The 23,851-nt window shown below is 51.5% G+C and overlaps 8 protein-coding genes across 8 annotated transcripts; 3 read left to right on the top strand and 5 right to left on the bottom strand.

The window, feature by feature from the left end:
- Positions 1-5,428: 5,428 nt before the first annotated feature.
- On the top strand, positions 5,429-6,079 carry PHYSODRAFT_506575 (hypothetical protein; the record flags this gene model as incomplete). Its single annotated transcript, XM_009530090.1, has 2 exons — positions 5,429-5,538; positions 5,848-6,079. Coding segments are annotated over 2 exons (342 nt in total), but the record flags the coding sequence as incomplete, so codon positions are not given.
- Positions 6,080-7,897: 1,818 nt separating this feature from the next.
- PHYSODRAFT_405166 (hypothetical protein) lies at positions 7,898-8,527 on the top strand (the record flags this gene model as incomplete). Its single annotated transcript, XM_009530089.1, has 1 exon — positions 7,898-8,527. A coding segment is annotated over one exon (630 nt), but the record flags the coding sequence as incomplete, so codon positions are not given.
- Positions 8,528-8,672: 145 nt separating this feature from the next.
- On the top strand, positions 8,673-9,146 carry PHYSODRAFT_301568 (hypothetical protein; the record flags this gene model as incomplete). The annotated part of the gene is made up of 1 exon (XM_009530088.1): positions 8,673-9,146. One exon carries the CDS (start codon positions 8,673-8,675, stop codon positions 9,144-9,146), a length of 474 nt encoding a protein of 157 aa, XP_009528383.1.
- Positions 9,147-10,870: 1,724 nt separating this feature from the next.
- On the bottom strand, positions 10,871-12,106 carry PHYSODRAFT_263805 (hypothetical protein; the record flags this gene model as incomplete). The annotated part of the gene is made up of 1 exon (XM_009530087.1): positions 10,871-12,106. One exon carries the CDS (start codon positions 12,104-12,106, stop codon positions 10,871-10,873), a length of 1,236 nt encoding a protein of 411 aa, XP_009528382.1.
- Positions 12,107-14,333: 2,227 nt separating this feature from the next.
- PHYSODRAFT_301566 (hypothetical protein) lies at positions 14,334-14,807 on the bottom strand (the record flags this gene model as incomplete). Its single annotated transcript, XM_009530086.1, has 1 exon — positions 14,334-14,807. One exon carries the CDS (start codon positions 14,805-14,807, stop codon positions 14,334-14,336), a length of 474 nt encoding a protein of 157 aa, XP_009528381.1.
- A 121-nt stretch (positions 14,808-14,928) lies between these two features.
- PHYSODRAFT_332983 (hypothetical protein) lies at positions 14,929-16,131 on the bottom strand (the record flags this gene model as incomplete). The annotated part of the gene is made up of 1 exon (XM_009530085.1): positions 14,929-16,131. The coding sequence occupies one exon, from the start codon at positions 16,129-16,131 to the stop codon at positions 14,929-14,931; it is 1,203 nt and encodes a 400-aa protein (XP_009528380.1).
- Positions 16,132-17,015: 884 nt separating this feature from the next.
- On the bottom strand, positions 17,016-18,173 carry PHYSODRAFT_332982 (hypothetical protein; the record flags this gene model as incomplete). The annotated part of the gene is made up of 1 exon (XM_009530084.1): positions 17,016-18,173. One exon carries the CDS (start codon positions 18,171-18,173, stop codon positions 17,016-17,018), a length of 1,158 nt encoding a protein of 385 aa, XP_009528379.1.
- Positions 18,174-20,927: 2,754 nt separating this feature from the next.
- On the bottom strand, positions 20,928-21,591 carry PHYSODRAFT_264058 (hypothetical protein; the record flags this gene model as incomplete). Its single annotated transcript, XM_009530083.1, has 2 exons — positions 20,928-21,080; positions 21,192-21,591. Coding segments are annotated over 2 exons (553 nt in total), but the record flags the coding sequence as incomplete, so codon positions are not given.
- Positions 21,592-23,851: the final 2,260 nt, after the last annotated feature.

The raw sequence follows: 23,851 nt of genomic DNA, 5'->3' as shown, positions 1-23,851 counted from the left end.
TTGCGAAGTATGCCGACCAGTACGTCCTGGATTCGAGAGAGGTCCTGTATCGCTTAAGTGCTCCGACGCCAGAACGCCCGCGCAACAAGGATTCAGAGCTGAGGTTGGTGGTTCCAGAAAACTTGCGCCCGGACATGTTACACTACGCGCATGAGGACTATCAAGGCGGACACCAGGGTATCACTCGAACGTATGAAAAATTGCGTTCTGAGTTCTTTTGGCCCCGGATGTATGATGATGTCGAAGTCTTCGTCAAAAAGTGCACTGACTGCGCGTCAGCCAAGGGACGACCGCCTAATCCTGGACCTTCGCCTGGGAACATTGAACCCACTCGTCCGTTTGAGGTCGTGTCAATGGACTTCGTAACGCACCTGCCCAAGTCGGAGCGTGGGAACACGTTTCTCTTGCTGTTCCAAGATGCGTTCTCTGGGTATGTGATGTGCAAGCCCATGAGTTCGACCACAGCCCAAGATGTCGCCGAGGCGTACGAGGAACGGGTCTTCATGAGGTTTGGTGCGAGTTCAATGTTGCGCCATGACCAAGACCCGAGATTCATGAGCGAAGTCTTCACGCGTTTCAGAGAGCTGATGGGTAGCAGGCAACGCGCGACTTTGGCATATCGCCCTCAAGCCAATGGCCAACAGGAGCGGTCTGTCCAGACTGTGGTGCGAAGCATCCGAGCCTACATCGTCGAGTCTGATCAAAGCGACTGGGACGAGCACGCGGAACGCTTGATGTTCGCATTGAATACTTCGTTCGATGCGACTCGACTTGACACTCCGTTCTATTTGGTCCACGGCTGGGACGCTCAAGGGACGGTTTCAGCCATGCTGGGGCCAAAACCTTCGGGTGTCCAGGAACGCACCGCGTACGAGTGGCGCCGCAAACTGCAGCGAGACTACAGCTACGCGCAGGCGTGTGCTGAGGACTTGCAGCGAAAAGTAAAGCGCGCTCGGTCAGCAGCCCAGACACAGAAGTGGGTGGAGTTGTCGGAGCGTCTCAAGGCTGGTTTCAAGGAAGGCGATGCCGTCTGGCTCTACATACCCAAGGTGCAACCAGGGTTGAGTCGGAAGCTTGCCCACCTGTGGCACGGACCATTCCGAATTGAAGAGGTCCATGACGATTTCAGGGTCAAGCTCAAAGTGAAAGACACTGGCTATCGCGTGAACCCTTGGGTGCATGTGAGCCGGCTGAAACCGCGCGCGCTGTTCCCGAAACGCCCAGCTGAAGAGATTGATGTGGATGAAGATGATGACTTCGATACTGCCTTGCTTCCTGAAAACAGCTGGGAGCCGGACGCTGCCAACGATGAGTACGAGGTCGAGAAGATCCTCGATCTACGCTGGAAGAAGCGCACTCGGACCTCCCGACGTACCCGCGAGTATCTCGTCAAGTGGAAGGGCTACAGAGAAGCAGAATGACTGCCAGTTACTCAGTTGAACTGCGGTGCCCTCCTGTATGAATTTAACCAGGGAGCTAGAGCGCGAGCCCCCTTCCAGGCGATGCAGGCAGGAGATGACCACCCGAGCGTGTAGCATCCTTTGAGACGCATATGCCCCGAAGCAGACCGCTGAAGCCTGTGAAGTGATTGACCAAGCCCTGAAACCGACTTGTGACCTGAAACGATGAAGCTGTATTGACCCGGGTTACGCTCTAAGTGTGACCGGTTCGTGCAGTATGATGGAGATTTACGCTTGTGACGCACGTGGAGATGTGAATTGGAGTGTGTGGTGCCAGCGTGTGACTTCGGCGATTAAGTGGAGATCGAGAGTCGCTGCTACGCCCGCCGTCGTGAGTGCCCTCGCTGTGAACAAAGTCCTCCGAGTCGACATTCCTCTGCGACGCCCCCTTGGTATTTCAGCTGCATCGAAACACACGGAGACCCTTGCCCTCGCGTGGGCCTTGGTCCTGCAAGGTGTTTTGACTTTTGACCACCGCATCAGCGGCCCCCGTGCACCGCGACATGTGATGGAGTTGCTGCGGCCTCGCGGTCACTGCGCCCTCAAATGTGTGCGCTACGCGTGGAATTTTGATTGTGTGCCCGGACAACGACTTGTGGTCGGAAGATGGAGTGAGATCTGAAGCATGGCTCCAGTCATGTATATTCGTATGCACGCAATGTAGGCTCGTGAAGATTTAAGTCGAGCTCCAGTGGACAAAGCCGTGCTCTGCCCGGAAGAGCTCTGGATTTTACGTTGCTCTTGGGCATATAAGGAGGAATTACTCCAGCTTGGTAGCTTTTGTAAAAAGCTATGCAAGTACTACTAAGTACTTAGTAGTAGATTTGTAGCCATGAGTTATACTGATTTAAACTACCACTATGCTACGCACTCCGCGCGGTCCTCCAACCTTAAACGCTCGCTACGCTTACTTGGACAGATGCCAGGTTTAGGAGTAGAGCTTCAGTTTGGACAGCCCAGCCGGCCAAGGATGAATTTTACTAAAAGGAGGCACCTAGAACCCCGCTATTCTAGTTTGTATGCAGATGGTTTTCGTGATGCAGTGGTGCTATCTAATTGCGCGGACCATGTATGTTGCGCTGATACGAAGAGATCGCTAGGTGATAATAGTATCTTATACAGTATACATGCAGCTCTATGGGTGTATGAAAGCATCGGCACGGCAACTAGCTTACGAGAGACAAGTATAGCTAGCACGACGACGTGCAGATGAGGGCATTTTGTCTGAGTGTCGGCCCGTTCGGTTGTTCTGCAGCGAGGTAAGTCCAGCTAGTTCGGTGCCACACCAGCGGAGTTTTTATCGTGAGCACGGGGGGAAGGCATTGCTGCTGCGGCGACCGAAAAAGCTGAACTGAGCACTCAGTTGTATCGATACTCTAGTTCTAAGGAACGGCCTGTGGTCTGGATCACTCATCATTTTCTCTGCGTTTTCATACAACTTTCCTTAGGATTACACGGAGAATGAATTTGTTAGGAATACACGATCACTTCTTACGATTGAAGCACAGGAGATCGCGCTAGAATCTACGCCATGATCGCTGCGGCCTTTATGTTGACAAGCTGCAGGGGATGTCCTACTCCGAGTGGCGCGGCTAACCTTTAGGCTGCTTGCGTCTTGGCCCCCACGTTTTTCGGATAATCCTGTAGGTTAGTACAGTTTGTCTAGAGAACTAATGTCTTAATTGGTAGGTTTGTAGCCGAGCGATTTTGGTTTGCTTCAACGGACTTGCATACCGTTTTCAGGCGCACATCCAGCCCAATTCTCTAGTTGGCCATTTTTGGCGCCCCCAATTTTTTTCGGCTGCCTGATGTACATGTACTGTCGCTGCATCAATTTCACGAGGAAAAATTAGATATAGAACGAAAGTATGGCATTCCTGGTTCGTGATCGCTTTTTGGGAAGTGGGCGTATTTCAACTTGTGTTCCTGGATATGCATGCATTCGCAGCTCCTTTAGCCCCCCCCCCCCGATCTCTTCAGCCATGAACGAGTGTTGATACCCTACGGGTTCTCGCCAAAAAAGGCTATGGCGCCAGCCGCTACGGCAGCTCGATACGAAAACTCGATTACGGCTTCCATTAACCACAACAACTCTGGGGGTCGATGAACTCGCTCATCAAAGCAGACGTTGCGACGTAATTGTAGGAATGAGCTCTTATTATTGCGTGTACAGCACACGGTGGGATCGACATCGTCGTTGTTATAGTGTAAAGCGATGCCGAAATCATCACCACTGGAACACTTCAAGGCGGGATCCCGTCAGCATGTTGACCGAGCGAAAAAAATCGGATGGATGTTGCTTGAGCGGTAGATAAATTAGATGTCGCAGGTATATATAATTGATTAGGGAGTATCAAATGTAATAGGTAATTTGTCTTAATCTCAACCGGATGGGTCAACACAGCAGCATAAATTGATTAGGGAGCAGGTTATTTAATATAACAGGAATCTCGACTGCATATGGGAGCAGCAATAAATATCATATTGGTCAGGTATTTGATGCAAGAATAATGGCACCTCAGTGGCATCCACCCATGGACTCTGGATAAAAACCAGAGAATTTGCTAGTTCTCTGTGATTCTAAAGAGGAGGACGGCACGAAACGCTCTTTGTTGGGCACAGGATCGGAGGTGTACCCCTTTCGTATTGCCTTAACAAGTATACACCTCATGGAACGCTACATCATTGTTCAAAACGATCCTGACCTCACCACTCTGGTGCACTTGATAGTACACATAGTGTGGTGAAGCGTAAGTATCCTGTTTTTGGTGTGGGTATCTCGGATGGTGCTGGAGGGTTCCTACCGATTGTTTACTACTGCGCATCTCAGCGCAGAGGCGTAGACATCTCATGGCGTCTAGCGCTTCTGAAGCGTGTAGTATTGAGCGAGTTTCAGATCCGCTTCAAAACTTGCCATGATGGATGCAGACAAAGCCCAGTACAACGCGTGTGCACCTGAGCTACCTGAAAGCACAGTGCTTATGTACTGTTTTCATGTCACTCAAAAGATGCATAGACATGCAGATGAGAATGGGTTGGATGGGATATCTCGCTAATTGAATTTTTTCGCAATCTTTGTGATCTGCACTTTGCTCCGGATAAGAAATGCTACATGCAAAAACGCGCTTTTCTGATCGCATGGTGGAATGGTGCTAGTCCCTTGTGCCCCGATTCAAACGCGGCGCGAAGCACATTATCAATACGTGGTTTTCGGACGCTCGCTTTTCTAAGTGGCAGGCCTACCACACACCTGCAGAGTTCGGATCTGTGCAACGGGGTCGGATGCTGCTACCGGTGCGCTGGGCGGGTTGGATAACGAGGGAGGGGCCTTAGTCTTATACGTGTAGCGATTTGTTGGGCAGAAATCTCACGGAGTAAAGGTCAATTTCACCTTGCTTGAGTTATTGGCAATCTGGGTCGCCACTCGAGTCAAGACTACGTTTCGCGAAAGGGATCCTCCCTACCGCGAGGGTGACCGCTGCTCCGGCGGACCCTAACGGCACTGTTGTACCGCAAAAGCCTGATAGATTTGGCACCCTTCTCTAAAACATTTTTGCCGAGTGCCAAGTCTTTCAGAAATTGAAGGTTGTCGCTCATTGGCCAATAGGAATTACGTATAGAGGTGATTAGTCGTAAGCGCATTTCAAAACAAGGTAAATAAATATGGCTGCATCATTTGGTGCCATTGACAAAATGCCTCCTCGCCGCATCAAGCTCGCCCATACCATCGAATTCAAGATCAAGACCGGGGAGCCTTCGCTTCGTCGGGTGAGACCCGAGTGACCTTTTGCTCGGGCCAAGACTTCTCGCGTTCTACGCTACAGTACTGGGAACATCACTACGACGCCATGAAATCGGCCGTTGAGTACAAGAAGCGTGCGAAGAAGCTGGTCGTAGGCGGTAGTGGTCGTATCTCGCCATCCGTATGTGTCGAGGAAGAACTGAGCGGTTGAATCAAAGACGAGCGGCGTGAAGAACGGACCATGCCCATGGATTGCATCATTGCGCAGTGTATGCTGCTATTTCCGGGCTTCCTCGACGGGAAAACGGCTACCGCACGAAAGTCGTGGTGCAGCAAGTTCATGCGGCGAAACGGCCTCACAAAAAGACGTATCTCCCACTCGGGGCGCAAGCAGCTGCAGGAGTTAATAGCGCTGTGAGATGCGTTCGCGTGCGAGGTGACCAAGGTGCTGATAGACCACTTTGTCTATGCTGCAACGACCACTCCGCCACCCTACGTGCTCTACAACACGGACCAGACTGCGGTTTTTTGTGATGTGGGCTCAAAGACTACGGTGGACTTCGTCGGAGTTACTCGTGTTCCTGCTGTTGGAGGCGGACAGGGCAGCTATCGGTGCACGGTTGCGCTGCTCGCGTGCGCGGATAGCCGCATGCTGCCGCCGCACTTTGTGTTTGCGGGCGAGCCCAACAACGACGTGTTCGCGGAAGTGACGACCTACTGTGAGCCGGGGAACGCCACGTTTTCGTATCAAACGAAGGCGTGGTTTGACAAGCGTGTCATGCGCGAGTGGATAGGCAGAGGTGAGCGGCCCAAGCGTCCTCATCCTGGAATGCCTCAAAGTGCACAAAGGTGCTGCCGTACGGCAACGGCTTGCTGAAATGGGCATCTACACGGTGTAGTTACTGCCGGCTGTACCTCGGCGGCTCAGCCGCTTGATGTGGGAGACATGTCTCCTTTTAAAAGCAATCTAACGGCCCGTTACAGCGCACTGCACATGCACCGCCCACCGCCACGCAAAGCCTAGGAACGTCGCGACGCTCCTCGCACGCACTTGGAACTATCGCTGCCTCGACTATCCAAGCTGCGTTCTTCGAGGCCGGCTCATTCTCTCCGTTCAGGCCACCACCAAGCTCTTCGCCGGTTATGATGGTCTCCGCTATGGAAGTAGTTGTGTAGGTACATAATGTATGAAAATCACCAAAACAAGGTGGGTTAATACATGAGGTGTGCACTAATTGGCCAGCTCTGAATACTACAGATGAAAACACCTCTGCCAAGTCTTTCAGGGTGCTAAATCTATCAGGCTTTTGCGGTAGGCGGAGATGAAGGCTAGGATGGTAGTTCTGTAGGGTCTTCGTGGGGGAGATTGAGGGGTCGGAACGGACGCGGCGGGAGTAGCAACGTCAACGGTCGTATCTTCAGCACCGACGGCGAGGTTTGATGCTTCTACCGCTAGTGCTGTCGACATCGGTAGTGTTATCATAGTAGTTGCGTTCGCGAGAGAGTGGAGAAGGGCGGCCACCAGTCTCGTAGTGAAGGGTCTGTCACGCGCGCACCCGGCTGAGAATCCGTCCAAGAAGACAGTGCGGCAGTCATGTGAGTCACAGAACCACAACAGCGAAGCAAAGCTTGGTGCGATGTACGTGAATGAAGTGCACTCAAAGCGCGGCGCATTGTGCAGATATACAGCCAGAACTGAGGCAGGGAGGAGCTAGAGGCGTATGGCATGTGCGCTGGGGCACGGGGGCAATCTCGTTTGTGTCGGCAAACTCACTCACGTCGCAGTCGTCGTCAACGTCATTGAGGCGGCGGCGTTTTCCGCCGACCTGCAGTACGCAGGACTGAGCGCGCTCGATCGTGTCGTAGAATTCTCCAGCTTCCGTACTCGCACAACGCAAACTGGTGGACGGAGATGCGCTCAACGGCGTCGATATCGACGCCTTGGAGGTAATGTAGAAAAGTCGAATAGAATAGGAGGTACTATAAAAGTGATCCTGTGTACATGCGCCTTGAAATTTCGTCATGCTGGTAGGATTCAGACGTTTCAGTGTGTATACTTCTCTTGTCCACTAAAGAATCGGCAATTCAGATTAACCCCATTACCTGATTGGTTAAATATACGATTTCAGCCACATGATTGGGTACAAAAAGTTTGATTAGAGTGCGAATCCACGAAATTGCCTATGAAAAGCTTAAAATCTAGACAAATTCCACGACATCCGCACGCCTGCCACCGCAACAAGTTACACAGCATTTTTTCGACAGCGAATCGAGTTTTCCAATAATAACTGTATAGTATACTATCGCTAAAAATTGTATCCATTTTGTAAAACAAAAACTAATGCTACCCAAAATTGGGCTTACGAAATTTGTTCTGTTCTCCATATCTCTGCTGTTTTTAAGCGGTCAATAGTATAAAGCAAAGTCACCAATTCTCACCTTTCTTTTTGAGCTATTATTTATCTTCGACAGAATAGACATGTCGATTCTTAGGTGAGCCAGAGAAGTACGTTACATACAGGGCCGGTCAATAATAATAAAAGTGTTTTGCAGATGTCATTCCTCCGTAATAATCGCAATACGACTTCCCTAAATAACAACATTATTTTAGTGGAACAATACAATAGTTATTGTACAGTCAGCTTTCGATTTATCTTGAATTTTCTAAATGGGCAAAACCTGGCAAAGCTCGTAGTTTCTACAATTACGCGGGGATCCTGCATTCACCAATGGAGACCGAGTGGGCTACCACTTGCTGCACTCCATCGCCTTCCCGCAGACCAAGCCGCTCCCGAACAAAATTCGCGGCAATTTGTCGGTCTTCGGCTTCTTCCGGCAGATTGAGCACAATGTTATCGACAATTTTGCGAGTGGAATTGTCGATCCAGGAGGCGACATTATGCGATTCTTGTTGATCCCAACCGCAGCTGAAGCTCTGCTCTCAGCGACGAACTACGTGTACTGCGGACAGATGAAGAAGATCTCGTGGATGCTGCAGCGCCGCCATTCGGCCTTTGCGCGGCAAGGCAAATCCCAAGTCAAGCAAGAGTGCGTGGCTTGTGGCAAGAAGGCCACTCATAAGAAGTTGCGAGGAATTGGGAGGAGCACGTGCAGACTGTGCTACGGCTGCGTGTGCTTCCCGTGCAAGGTCCGCAAGCGCATCAGCTTCATCACGCTGAATGGCCACCTTATCCAGCGAAAGATCACGTTCTGCGCAAAGTGTGTGAGCACAGCGACCAAGTGCGACGCTCAGGAGGCAGCTAGAGATCAAGCTACGGGCTACGAAGCGTATAAGGCCCTCTCCACATCGTCTCAGTCCAATACCATTGAGTCGTCGATGTTTGAGTAGCCAAGACAACACTGGCAAAGTGGGTCTGTGTAAAGTGCGGAGAAATGTATAAAAGAATTGGCAGTGAACACTATGGTTGTTGTATAGTCTTCTTGTTTCGTGAACTGCTGGATTTACAAAGATGTCGTTGTATCGGGAAGAAGAAGCACCCACCGATCGAGTCAGTGAGCAGAGAAGCCTGCAAGTGGTGGAGCGAGTGCTCAAGAGTCGAATAGAAACTACTGTGGCTGCGATTATCTGGTGGTTCTTTGTTCTTGTGCTCGATGACATGCTAAACGACGCGATCGAAACCTCGTGTCCCTTTCAGGAAACTTCAGTCCACCCCACGCTGGAGCTGCTGGATCGCATTTGGCAGAACTCGCGTCTTCTTGTACTTTGTATGGCGTTGACAATTGCCCGGTTAGTCCACAAACAGGAATTTTCGCAGTGCTCTACAACTAGGGTCCCCGATTTCAAGAATGACACCCTAGTACCCAAATGCCCAGAAGTGTCGGTTCTCATAGCGTGCCTTCTTGGAACGAGAGTGAAGACGACGGACAAGTCGATGGACATGAGCGTACGAGATTGTAGTACGAAGTGTAGGTTTGACATGTGAAGGCAAAGTGCTAAGAAAAATGGTAGATAGAATAGAATAGGAAAATCAATAACTTCTCATATCACTCCACTCACTCACGCTGCCTTGGAATAGCTACAGCGGACGTTCATCAATGGGGGAGACCAAGTCCAATAGAGGACCCAGCACTGCAAACCACCGACATCCCGAGTCAATGAATGAAGTCGAATACGATCATCAAAGTTATTGAGGTTGTCTATTCGGAAAGTCGAATAGAAAAGAAGGTACTATAGAAATGATCCTGTATAAGTACGGTCTTGACCTACCATTGAAAAACACGCCGCACACTATTACTTCAGACGAACCATACGGCTCAGACTGCATAGCTTCTACAGCGATAATTCGCTACTTAGACATGTACCCGCTACGTGGTACAGTTCGTTTTACGCACCATCAGCGTGCGCAACATGTATTAATAATTGAACTCTTCGCAAGACCAACAACAGCAAATGCAACCCCTCACAATGTGGTCAATGTGAAGATGTGAGGCTCACATCTTCACATTGACCGCTAGCTAAGGCGCCTAACGCAGTCATCACTCACTCATCGCTAACAAGTGATTGTAGCTATTCGGCCCAAAGGAAATGCCGTAGGTGTTGGTAGAGCTTGGTCAATGAGAGCTGAAGATGTCCAAGGAGAGAGTCAAAGCTTCATCGTCGTCGATGCATGCTCCATCTAGTTTCTTTCTCCTGGTCATTCAAGCAGCAGCTGCAAGAGCGATGCCGCCCACGACTGCCGGCACCGCAAGAGCCACAATGACCAGCAGAAATTACCCCCACCTTGGTGTGGACTGCTTGGTGCCCTCCGATCTCGCTATATTTGAAAGGTTCTGCTCGACTGATTGTTCTGATCCTGGTTGCTGGGGGTCTTTGGGCACCGGCCTCGGAGAACTGAAGCATACACACACCGTTTGGTGGCAGCCACCGTGTCAGCCGTGCAGTTGGTTAAGCTGCCGGGCTTCATTGAAGATGGTCACTTCGCTCTGCTGCTGCGTAGACGAACTGCTACCAGCACTTATAGTAGCAAACACACGTAGCATTAAGCATAGCTACCTCCGCCACTGTAGAGCAAGTCACAACCGATGGTTTTAGTACTTAAGTGCCTGTTCATCCACACTTCACGACAAACTCGACGCTGCAAACGCGCTTTATGGCATCAAGTGAGGCGTTTGGTGACTTGACCGGTTTCATACCAACAGACGGCCACAGCTATGGATGCTGCGCTGCTTCCACGAGTGAGCGCCATGAAGCGATACTGAACTGAATTGTTTCAACAGAGCAGAGCTTAGAGAGCTCCATAGCGTAATGCACTGTGAATGTTGCGACCACTAATGATCGCCTACATGTCTTCGAATGGTTGCTGGGCTGCTATGAACGAAGCTGCTGCAGCCGGCACCTCGACGTAGTCGGGGTAGATTCAGCCTGGTGTTCCTTGGATTTCAGAGGCACCGACAAAAAGGTTGCGCTTTTCGACGGCGCAGCATCAAATAAGCATCTTCAAGTTGTCCAGCTCATCTGTCAAAGTGCTGGCAGTATGAAAATGGTGCCGTGTCCAGGTGAAGCAAGTACTCGAAATACTCATACACGAAGGGATCTACCAACCAGGAAATAAACAGTGAACAGGCTAATAACTCAAGTTTAGAAGCAACAAGTGACATGAAAACGATGACTACGTGAAGAACCGACAAGAAGCACTTTTTTGAGCATTCAACAGAAGCCGTCCTCGGACAGAATGTCTGACCCGGAGAGCGACGCCATGACGTTGTAGGCCTGGTAGCCCTCAGCCTGGTCGCGGGCCGCTGGCAGCGCGTCCATCTGCGTGACTTCGCTGATGCACATGACGCAGAACGTGATCTTGTGGCGCAGCAGCTTCCCGTCAGGCGTAAGGAAGCTGATGGCCTTGGGGCGCTTGCACTTGAGGCACACGGGGTTCATGCAGAGCTTGCACGAGCTCTTGCCCAGAGCCCCCACTGTGGGGAACCCGAAGCTCCCAGGCGCCAGATTCCGCGAACAAACTGTGCACATGCGGTCGCCTGCGAGAATATTGCGGGTGCTGCTGCGGTGGCGGTTCATGCGGGTCTCAGCTTGGCGATGCTGCAGTCTCCAGGTCAGCTTCTTGGTTTGTCCGCAGATGACGTAGTTGTTGGTGGACAGCAGAGCCTTGGCTGAGGCTTCAAGCGCCACTGACCGGAACACTTTGCCGCCAGGGTGCACTGTGTCGAAGACGAACGTGTCGATGACGTTGGGGCCAATCTGCCGGTAGAAGCCAATGGCTCGGTGTTTCGCTCGAATGGTCCCAGGTGTCGGCACAGTCTCCGGGAACTCGATCGACTGCAGCAGTTGGTAGCCTATGCGGTCTCCGTTAGCGAAGTGCAGGATGCCGGTGGCCTCTAGACAGACGAAGTCGCGGTTCTGTATCAACCCGGTCTGGTTGAGTGGCAGGTTGATCTGGTTCCACTTGACGGACACGGAGCGGAAGGGCTCTTCAGCGGTGGGGACGATGATGTTGGCCAGCACCGCACCGTCGCTGTAATCCTTGACGTACGAGGCCTTGACGCGCATGATCTGCTGCGTGGGGTTCACGGTGCCGAACATGAGGTCGTTCAGCTGGCCCTCGAAGGTGCCCTCGGCGAGGATAACCGGCATCTTGCTCAACCAGGAGTCGTTCGGGTCGGCCTCTGGGGTTGGAGTTGAACGATCCTTCTCGTCGTCGGTGTCTTCGTTCCAGCCCTTGCGCTCCACGTACACGCGCATGTTCTTGTCGGTGCCGATGACCTTCCACTGCTCCTTCTTCACCTCGCGCTTGTCGTTCACCACGAAGGACTCGTACTTGGGGAAGACGTCGACGATCAGGTCCTCCGCCAGTTGCAGGAGCCTCTCACGGTCCGTCTCAGACAGAGCAAGGTTGGGGTACGGATTGGTAGTGAAGGTAGATTTGCCCATGGTCTCCGTTGTGGTGTGCTCACTGGGGTGCGAATTCGTTTGTGGCGGCCTAAAGCTCGGTACATTTGCGTTTACCACGCGCGACTCGGCCTGGTGTGATCGCTCGGTCCAGCAGGGCACCCCGAATTCTGGTTATTGCGCGTGACAGGGCAACTTCGCCGTAACGTGCATAACCAACGCGCACGTACGCACCTGGTGTGGTCACTCTCATCCCGCCGGGGTCAGAAGGACTGCAGTCAACAAGCGGATGGTCCGAGGTTTGGACGCGGTGGTACTGTACTGTACAGCGCGATGAATAGAGTGCGTTGTATGAGTTCTGGGGGCAGCGTCGGTGAAGGGATCATGGAAAGGAGCGAACGAATGCCCGGCCCGCTCATGTCTTCAACTTATCACTCGGCAGATGGACCATTCCATATTTGATACACCAGAATCTAGAAACAGAGGCGTCTAACTTCGGTGAAAAACTATTTCTGGAAATGCTCGACTGTATTGGTGGATTTGATTTTCATCATGCTCATCGCCTCGCTGACTGTGCGCTGATACTGCTTCTTCCCAGCATACCAGACACCTGTCATCCTTGCACGTGTGCGCGGGTATAAATCACCGACGAAGAGCCGCGGTAGATAAAAGCTAAAACACGCCAGTGCCGTGTCCTGTACACCGTGACGGCACCATACCGTACACCCCTCCGATCCATCAGCCGGACAACTTGAAGATGCTTATTTGATGCTGCGCCGTCGAAAAGCGCAACCTTTTTGTCGGTGCCTCTGAAATCCAAGGAACACCAGGCTGAATCTACCCCGACTACGTCGAGGTGCCGGCTGCAGCAGCTTCGTTCATAGCAGCCCAGCAACCATTCGAAGACATGTAGGCGATCATTAGTGGTCGCAACATTCACAGTGCATTACGCTATGGAGCTCTCTAAGCTCTGCTCTGTTGAAACAATTCAGTTCAGTATCGCTTCATGGCGCTCACTCGTGGAAGCAGCGCAGCATCCATAGCTGTGGCCGTCTGTTGGTATGAAACCGGTCAAGTCACCAAACGCCTCACTTGATGCCATAAAGCGCGTTTGCAGCGTCGAGTTTGTCGTGAAGTGTGGATGAACAGGCACTTAAGTACTAAAACCATCGGTTGTGACTTGCTCTACAGTGGCGGAGGTAGCTATGCTTAATGCTACGTGTGTTTGCTACTATAAGTGCTGGTAGCAGTTCGTCTACGCAGCAGCAGAGCGAAGTGACCATCTTCAATGAAGCCCGGCAGCTTAACCAACTGCACGGCTGACACGGTGGCTGCCACCAAACGGTGTGTGTATGCTTCAGTTCTCCGAGGCCGGTGCCCAAAGACCCCCAGCAACCAGGATCAGAACAATCAGTCGAGCAGAACCTTTCAAATATAGCGAGATCGGAGGGCACCAAGCAGTCCACACCAAGGTGGGGGTAATTTCTGCTGGTCATTGTGGCTCTTGCGGTGCCGGCAGTCGTGGGCGGCATCGCTCTTGCAGCTGCTGCTTGAATGACCAGGAGAAAGAAACTAGATGGAGCATGCATCGACGACGATGAAGCTTTGACTCTCTCCTTGGACATCTTCAGCTCTCATTGACCAAGCTCTACCAACACCTACGGCATTTCCTTTGGGCCGAATAGCTACAATCACTTGTTAGCGATGAGTGAGTGATGACTGCGTTAGGCGCCTTAGCTAGCGGTCAATGTGAAGATGTGAGCCTCACATCTTCACATTGACCACATTGTGAGGGGTTGCATTTGCTGTTGTTGGTCTTGCGAAGAGTTCAATTATTAATACATGTTGCGCACGCTGATGGTGCGTAAAACGAACTGTACCACGTAGCGGGTACATGTCTAAGTAGCGAATTATCGCTGTAGAAGCTATGCAGTCTGAGCCGTATGGTTCGTCTGAAGTAATAGTGTGCGGCGTGTTTTTCAATGGTAGGTCAAGACCGTACTTATACAGGATCATTTCTATAGTACCTTCTTTTCTATTCGACTTTCCGAATAGACAACCTCAATAACTTTGATGATCGTATTCGACTTCATTCATTGACTCGGGATGTCGGTGGTTTGCAGTGCTGGGTCCTCTATTGGACTTGGTCTCCCCCATTGATGAACGTCCGCTGTAGCTATTCCAAGGCAGCGTGAGTGAGTGGAGTGATATGAGAAGTTATTGATTTTCCTATTCTATTCTATCTACCATTTTTCTTAGCACTTTGCCTTCACATGTCAAACCTACACTTCGTACTACAATCTCGTACGCTCATGTCCATCGACTTGTCCGTCGTCTTCACTCTCGTTCCAAGAAGGCACGCTATGAGAACCGACACTTCTGGGCATTTGGGTACTAGGGTGTCATTCTTGAAATCGGGGACCCTAGTTGTAGAGCACTGCGAAAATTCCTGTTTGTGGACTAACCGGGCAATTGTCAACGCCATACAAAGTACAAGAAGACGCGAGTTCTGCCAAATGCGATCCAGCAGCTCCAGCGTGGGGTGGACTGAAGTTTCCTGAAAGGGACACGAGGTTTCGATCGCGTCGTTTAGCATGTCATCGAGCACAAGAACAAAGAACCACCAGATAATCGCAGCCACAGTAGTTTCTATTCGACTCTTGAGCACTCGCTCCACCACTTGCAGGCTTCTCTGCTCACTGACTCGATCGGTGGGTGCTTCTTCTTCCCGATACAACGACATCTTTGTAAATCCAGCAGTTCACGAAACAAGAAGACTATACAACAACCATAGTGTTCACTGCCAATTCTTTTATACATTTCTCCGCACTTTACACAGACCCACTTTGCCAGTGTTGTCTTGGCTACTCAAACATCGACGACTCAATGGTATTGGACTGAGACGATGTGGAGAGGGCCTTATACGCTTCGTAGCCCGTAGCTTGATCTCTAGCTGCCTCCTGAGCGTCGCACTTGGTCGCTGTGCTCACACACTTTGCGCAGAACGTGATCTTTCGCTGGATAAGGTGGCCATTCAGCGTGATGAAGCTGATGCGCTTGCGGACCTTGCACGGGAAGCACACGCAGCCGTAGCACAGTCTGCACGTGCTCCTCCCAATTCCTCGCAACTTCTTATGAGTGGCCTTCTTGCCACAAGCCACGCACTCTTGCTTGACTTGGGATTTGCCTTGCCGCGCAAAGGCCGAATGGCGGCGCTGCAGCATCCACGAGATCTTCTTCATCTGTCCGCAGTACACGTAGTTCGTTGCTGAGAGCAGAGCTTCAGCTGCGGTTGGGATCAACAAGAATCGCATAATGTCGCCTCCTGGATCGACAATTCCACTCGCAAAATTGTCGATAACATTGTGCTCAATCTGCCGGAAGAAGCCGAAGACCGACAAATTGCCGCGAATTTTGTTCGGGAGCGGCTTGGTCTGCGGGAAGGCGATGGAGTGCAGCAAGTGGTAGCCCACTCGGTCTCCATTAGCGAAATGCAGGATCCCTGTAGCCTCAATGTACACAAAGTCTCGGCATTTGACCAAGCTGGTCGACTGAAGCGGCACATCAATCGTCATCCACTTGACCACAAGCGATCGGAACGGTTCCTCCTCGCTGGGCTCCACCACGGGGCACATCACCGCTGCACTATCCAGATCGTGCACGTAGGAAGCCTTGATGCGCATGACATCCAGCGTTGGGTTCACAACCCCGAACATGAGGTCGTCCATCTCGCCTACGAAGGTGCCCACGCTCAGCATAACCGGCAGCTCCTTCTCCGTGACCACAACTTCCTCGGGCGATGCTTCTTCATCCGGCTCTAGTAGGACGCCGTTCTTCTTGAGGACCTTCTGAGTGCGCTCCGTGTAGACGTGGATGTTGTCTCTGGACTTGACGTGCTCCCAGCGCCGCTCGTCCACCTTGTGCTTGTGGACGGTCGCGAACTCCTCGTACTTGCGGAAATAGTCCTGCACGAACCCGTCCACGAGCTCAATGAGCTGCTGCCGCTCCTCCTCCGACACGTGGACGTCCGGATACGGATTGGCGTTGACGAACCGATCCTTCCCCATGTTGCGTTGGTACAGTGTCCTCCTTGCTACGTGCGTCCGATAGGGGAAATCGGCAACTGAGCCCGAGCCTCGAGCGATCGGCAGATGGCACTACAGAGCATTTGACTGAGCAGTTTGGGGGCAGCGCTCCCCATCCGTTGATAGGGTGGATCGCGTGCGTGGCAGCTTGCTTGGAAGTTTACTCACGAACTCTCATACAGTACAGTACACTACAGTACTGCAGACTGATGGCCACAAGTGGGAAGCCACTGCAGCAATGTACACTCGCCAGGAAGAACTGTCCCGGGAAGTGCCTGGGCGATGGGGAGTTCAACTGGACAGGCTCAGCGGCGGATGATGGCAACACGCCACCAACAGCTGCAGCCGCCCAACGGACGATGCACCTAGCAGAAGGCGAAAGGAAGCATACTCCATAACGCGCCACGGGAGCGCCCGTGCCGCTAAGAACCCTCGCTCATCTCGGCTGGAAATTGTGTGTGCGAAACACTAATATAATGTACCGTCTATGTGTAATGATCTGTTGACGCCCCACTTGTTTTCAGTATGGAATCCTAGAAGCATGCCAAAGGTAAACTTCAAGCAGCTACCGAAAAACCCTGAAAAAACAAAATGTGTTTTTTTACAAAATATATATGTTATTTTGTACTTCGCGAGCCTACCCCTTCTGCTTTCGGGCAAACTTTGTTGTTTTCATACAAATTTAAGTGAATAAGCGCCCCAAAAGCCAAAAGTGAAGCATATAAGCGATGAGAGGTTTTCAGATACAGCCTCTTTTGGTGGAGCACATGGAGATCTCCACCGCATGCGGAGAACGATGAAAGGTAAAGTTTGTCCCATGTAACTCTGAACGACATGGCAAGTTTCACGGTCTTATAAACTCATAATTATTGATATAAGGAATTCTCCGACATGCTTGATGCCGAGTAGGTGGAGTCTGCGAACGTCGAGCCCAGGACTGTGGTCTCCGAGAAGGTGGAGGAGCTCCCGCACGAGCGGAAGCTCATGGTCTGGTCCCTCGCGGCCTCCTGGGTGCTGCAGTTAATAGCCTTGCTCATGCACAGCGAGCAGAAGGTGATCTTGTGCTGCACGAGCTCTCCTTCCTGCGACACGAAGCTCATGTGCTCCCGTACCTTGCAACTGTAGCACACGCGGCCGTGGCAGAGCTTGCATGTGCTCTTCTTGATGCCGGGGATGCTCTTGTGTCGGCCGCACATGACGCACGCGTTGCTGTGCTGCGTCTCGTCGCGCAGCTTGGACGACGGCGGGGTGCGCTGCAGCATCCACGCGAGCTTCTTCATCTGGCCGCAGCGCACGTAGTTGGTCGCCGTCAGCATCGTCTTGGCCGTGTTTGATACAAACAGTCGACGCATGGCCTTCACGCCCGGGTCGACGAAGCACGAGCCGAAGTTGTCGATGATAGTGCTGTGGATTGGTCGGAAGAAGTTGACGGACGACAGGTTCCCGCGGATGATCATGGGCAGCGGCTTGGTCTGCGGGAACTCGACGGAGTGCAGCGCGTGGTAGCCCATGCGCTCGCCGTTGTCGAGCTGCAGGATGTCGGTGGCCTCGATGCACACGAAGTCGCGGCACTTGCTGCTGGACGAGTCGGCGATCATCCACTTGATCGTGAGCGTCCGGAACGGCTCGTCGTCGGTGGGTTCCACCACGGGGCACAGGATGGCGCCGTTGTCGATGTCCCCGACGTACGCGGTCTTGACGCGCATGGCGTCTCGTGTGGTGTTGAGGATGCCGAACATGAGGTCCTCCAGGTCCCCCACGAAGGTGCCGACGCTGAGCATGCTGGCCATGTCCTTCACCGAGTCCTTGTTGGCGCGCTCAGTGTACACGTGCATGTCGTCCTTGGACTTGACGTGCTCCCAGCGTCGCTCGTCCACCTGGTGCTTGGCATTCACGACGAACTCGTCGTACTTGTGGAAGTGGCTCTGCACGCAGCCGTTCACGAGGTCGATGAGGTGCTCGCGCTCTTCCTCGGACACGCGCACGTCCGGGTACGGGTTCCTGCTGAATCGGTCCTTAGGCATCGCAACGCTCCTACACTACAGTTCCTTCCGTCCCGTGCGAAAATCTGCAAGTGAGACGCAGTGCCGCGAAAGCGAGTGACTGTCTGCTCCAGTGCTGCAGTGCAGCTCATTGCAGACGTCAGCCTATCTATCAGTTGAGGATAGGCTGGCCTCTGTAAAGGGAGCCCGAGCTCCCTACAAGATGTGCTTTCCGCCTCCACGACCGGGACGCACGTGGCATCGGTCAGGCAAGGCGCCATAGACGGGCAAACGCTACATGTATCAGGCCAACACCAGGTGTTGAATTTGTCGCCTCCAAACTGCTGGTATGGATATGGTATCCATGCAGACTGCTCGGAACGATAGCCACAGGTTGGGTCTCAAGAGAGAACAATCTGTTGGAGTGGCGATTAGAGCGGAAGAGCTGAACGATCACCGAGATGAGGGAGGTGGCGTGTCGAGCTCGAGACGCTTGCGGTTGGGGTGCATATTGGCGGTGTTTGATGTTGGACCTTAGAGACCTGACACTGATAGATTCCTCCAATTGACCGCCCCATTCCCGCGAGTGACTGCGAGTTTGCAGGCTTTCAGTCTGAAAGTTTCAGAGACGCATCCGATGCTGGCGCTGCGCTTCATATTAATTTTGCAAGCGTCTCGAATGCTACTTCTCGGTGTTCTTCCTTGTCAGATGCTCGCTTCATACTACAGTATGCAAAGGAATGCCACGTTCGTGATAGATGTCTCGATTCACCCTCATTTACCCTTGATGTCCTGCTGGAGAAGCTTTGAAGTCGGAACATGTAAAGACCGACCCTGTAGGTACCGAGTCAGGAAAGGCGCCGGCGACGACTTTCTCCAGTCCTACAAATTTCGGTACTTGTCCTTGTGGCCTTCTCGCTGTGACCAATCTCCGGATCTTCAAAACGTGCCCGCTTTATGACAGCCCGCTTCGTGAGAGCCGCAAACGGAGTTGATCTTGTCGGCGGTACGGGACCAAGTCCATGTGCCCGCTCGAGTTACAGGTAGTACTGCCACTTCCGACACCAGCTGGCGTGTATTTTTCATGCACACATAAATAGTTAGCAGGTATTACAATAGAGAACTTTAGAGTTCTCTAATGTATGAGCGCACCAGCACCAAGTTGGCGTGGCGACCAACGTCGCCGCTCCGTTCGTTGATCACCGGCTCATCGGTGTGAGCCCCAGCGGCCATAGCACCCCAATAAAATGATAGCGCAAGCGATAAATTAACTATGAGACGAAGTTGTGAGTGAGCTGTTGTGGTTGAGCTCATCCACACTCGCTGAATGCTATCTGCGCTGCAGCACTAGTAGGAAGCTATAGACGCTGGTTTACTATCTACGCCAGCGCTTTCTCACGGCTTCATCTACCAGTTCTTCCTCTGTCGTTTCTACTCCTATGTTCTCACTTCACCCCACTACTTGCCGCTAGGCCGAGGGGCCCACGGCGCGGGCTAACTGCTCCTCTGTCTACTACCTAAAGCCCTTCTGTCCGTTCTTGCGGCGAAGACGATGCCTACCTGCCAGCACCCCATCCCCCTATACCTCCGCACCCAAGAGACACGTTTCCGCGTCCCTTGTGCTGCACTCAGAATCTTCGTAAGCCTCGCAAGCTTCGCGCGCGACGGCGGCGGCTTGCGGTTGATTGAGAGCCGCTCAATGCTTGGCGTCGATTTATTGTGAGCCCTGCTAACGATGATATCAAATTGTAAAGGATACTAGATTTGACAGGTGTCGGAAGTGAGAGTACATCCTGTACCGGTACACCATCGGATTGGGCTCACAATCACACGAGAGCGGCGGCTTGTCCATCGCTTCGACTGTACCTTTTGGTGCGTCACGCACCGTGCGTGGTTCTTTCTGCCAACACACTGCCTGCTATACATGTAACTATGCGTCTGCACGCAGGAATGAAAGAGGACAAGGAAAATATGTAAGTGGAGATGTCTTGACGGTGACTTTTTGCGAAAACGAAATTCGCAAAATTTTCATGTTTACAAGGAAAATTCTGTAAACATCAAGATAGCGGCCAAAGCGATGAATTTCACAACGCTTTGGCCGCAATCTACGGGCACTCTCCACTCGAGTCTCTGGCAATAAAAAACGTAGGCGTTCGCTAAGCATTTGATCAGGATGCTGTTCTGAGTCACCCCCTAGCTCTCCCCAGCTCTGTACTTGTTAATCCAAGCTTGTACCGCTGCCTTTACGCAAGACAAGCAGATTCCTCTTCAGCGAAACAGCTCTGAAACAAAGAAACTATCAAAATACTTCGAAGTATATGTACGAGCAGCCAACACGGCTCCGGAATAGCATCCTCGTAGGTGTACGACTTTCTCTCCTCTGTAGTACGCCCTGATGCACCGCTGAGCTTTCCCCCATCATCTACTGACACTGGGTTCCTTCGCAGACCAACAGAAGTAGCAGCTTTCCCTCTAGCATACATAAATGTCGCGGGCTGTTTGGAAATTGGGAAGCGCTAACGAACTCCATAAAATTTTACTTGAAAGGACCAAATATTTATCCTTTATCCGTTTAAAGACGAACGGATACAGCGACCTTGACGCGTTTTGTAGGCCAATTTCTCAGCAAACACAACTTTCAATTGACTGCTTTTTTTATTTATTGCCATGTTTTCTCTCTGTAGTAGCTAGGATTTCAATGCTACTTATGCCTTAGGTGAAGCGGTTGAAACTTGGCCCTTAACTCCCGCCAGATTGTAGTTCGTTATGCAAACATCAACCTCCGATCTAAAACGGATACGCTTGTTTCAGCGATTCTTGGAAGTTTTTCTCGTTGAAAGGAACCTTCACAATCCCCAAAATCTGCCGAATTGAGGCCCTCGCGCGCTGCATCTGTAAGTTGCTCCCACATGATGAGATCCTGTGACTGGCTGTCTCCGTACGCAACCTCTAACTTGTTCCAGCCCTTTTCAGGATACCCGAACGCCTGGGTAACTCTCGTGGTTACATTGGAGCCCGCCGTATACGCGTAAATGTATGTCGGTGACTGATAGCGGCGACGGTAGTATCGTGGGGGTTCAGTTCCATTTACGTGTTGCTTGGCGCCGACAAAGAACATCGGGTGAAGTTCTGCCATCTTCTGGTAAGGTTCTTCCGTATTCTGCTGGGATAACGACGCGCCGAGAATCTTTGACGTTTCGATAGCAGGATTGTCGATCCACAGCACCATACTCGCCCAGTCGTGGCGTTTCTTCGCCTCGTAGTCAAGTACGTTCCCGTGGAAGTTCTTCGGGAAGTACCACGCGTACATTATGGCCCATTTGTCTTGATACCATCCAGATCGGCCGTATACCTGGGACCCCAGTGGTGCTTTGCCGCAGCCATCTCTTCCTTTCGTTCCCTGGAGGCCGCCACTGGTTTCACCCGCAGCATTCACGGCTGGAAACGATTCGCACCCGTCTTAAGGCTTGTACTTGATCGCAGCCTTCTCGAAGGGCTTAACTTGGTCATGATTAATCGTGCCACCAAGGGCAGAGCAGAGCAGCGTGAGCCAAGCCAAAACAACGATTACGAGATTCATATCCGAGACTTGCTAGTGCTACCGGGTAAATTGGCAACTGACCATTGAAGTTATCTTATAAGGTTGGCTCGCTCCAACTTTTCTGGCTTCCCGTGCACGATGCGAAAAAGTTGCGTACATATTTATTCTGTAATACATTACGTACATGTTTATTCCGTAAACATCCCTACAGGTATCCTTGGTATTGCAATTTGCAGTCGTCGTCTTGGTGATAATTGTCCGATACAGGTCCTCCGGAGATGAAGAATTCCCCTCTGAGATGCATTAGAGATGAAGAAGCAACAGCGAACGCGGCGGCGATAGCGATAACCACTTCGTTATATACTAGTAGAATGGAAGTGATGAGGCTGCAGCGGGTCCTGCGGTTTCTGTGAGGGGCTAAGGCTTCTCGAATACTTGAACTTCCTTTTGGAAGAGACTGACGCCATTTTTCGACCACGTCTTGGACAGTTGAACGACGTCCGACTGCTTCGCCAGTTTCTTCAGGCTCTCTGGGCCGCGCGTGATCTCTTTAGTGTTCGAGTCGGTGTTGAGATTGGTCAATCTCGGGCGCCGCTGTAGCGCTGGGATCACCTATATATTCTTTGGTAGATTCTCGAGTTTCGGACTGATATTCTGAGAAGGTTACTGCTTGAACGGCGTCGAAATCTTCATTCTCTCTGCATATTCTTCCTTCACTGGCTTGCCATTGGTCGCTACGGGATTTCTAGTGCTGATCCCGTCTGCGAGTAAGCGTTGTGAGCCGATTTGCTGGGCCTTCATTTGAGTCGAATCGTGGACCGAGGCAGCGGGGCACGTTTCAACAACAAGGATTGCCAGGATTTACGCCAAAACGGTTGAATGCATGATCGGATGCAATGCCGCATTGGAGAATTGGCTTGCGGTCTAGGATGGAGATTGAGAAATGTATTAAAAGCATCCGTAAACTGCAGTGGTTTCAACGACTCGACATTTCGTTAATGCCGTGGCTCAGACCTAACTGTATCAGGATACAGTATTTTGCATTGGTCTATACGCGAACTATCGAGCAGCAACAATTTCGTAGTCCTTTTGGTAACAGTGCGTTCAAAAAGAATGTAGCTTGAATGGGCCCGCTAACTTACACTACGTTTGGAGTACACGTTTGCATTCCCACCAGCATATACCGGACTTGCTGATTTCGTCATTATCGTTCGGCACGAAAGCTATAACCAGGAAAAAGGATATTTGAGCACCTCTGTTCATGTGGCCGCGCCTTCCTCTTTAGTATTCTGTGTAGAGGGTCAGGCACGATAATTACGAAAGAAATTTCCAACATTATTAAGATACGTCGTAGTCGTGTACTAATTGCAGTGCACGCAGATCAAGATTCAGGCGCTATGACAATAGTTTACTGCGCTCAACAACACACACTGCTCGTGTTTTCAACGCCGTGGGGCGTCGACGGCTCTGGAAAATAACAAAAATAATAAATGGAGAAACGCAAAACTTATCAACAGTGTTCGTAAGCCACTTAAACTGCATTGCGTCGATGACAGTTGACGCGGGACTGTGCACCTTGACAACGGAGCTTCTGGTACCGGAAAATACTGGACGGTGCGGTAAGGTGAACGCGTAGGGAATCTATGAGTAGAAAGACAGTATCATCACACCCAATCACACTTCACGCTATTGTACTGTACTTACCTAACGCCGCATCGATTGCTCCCAATGTCGAAGCAACTTATGGGCGTAGGACGATCAAGGTGCATTAGAATTCGTTAGTTTAATCTAAGTGAACACATCTCACCTCTGCAGCCAAAAAAATGTTGAAACCACTACACTCCACGATACGAGCCCCGCCTTCAATTAAGAAACTTTTAACACATAAAAATCCTGCGCTCAACCAGAAGCTTGAGGGCCTTCTGAAGCATGCGGAGGTTCGAAATGTGGCGTCACTTTCCACCAAAAGAAAAATGCCTTCTTTTAGACGTGGTAAAGTACTGCAAAAAAGCCAAGTCTGCGGTTGGAGCGGCCCAGTTCTAGCGAAACTCCGAGCACACCCAAGTGTTAGCGCTTCCTATTTGATCGATCTATTGTATTCGGGAGGTGGCGGAGAAGCACCATCGCTGTAATCGACAGGATTGAGAGCGGGTAGAGCTTTGCTATCGCGTGCTACATA

The sequence above is a fragment of the Phytophthora sojae genome, assembly GCF_000149755.1.
Source record: "Phytophthora sojae unplaced genomic scaffold PHYSOscaffold_5, whole genome shotgun sequence".
NCBI lineage: Eukaryota > Oomycota > Peronosporomycetes > Peronosporales > Peronosporaceae > Phytophthora > Phytophthora sojae.
Note: the sequence above shows the minus strand (reverse complement) of the source record. Positions and strands in the feature narration are given on the sequence as shown.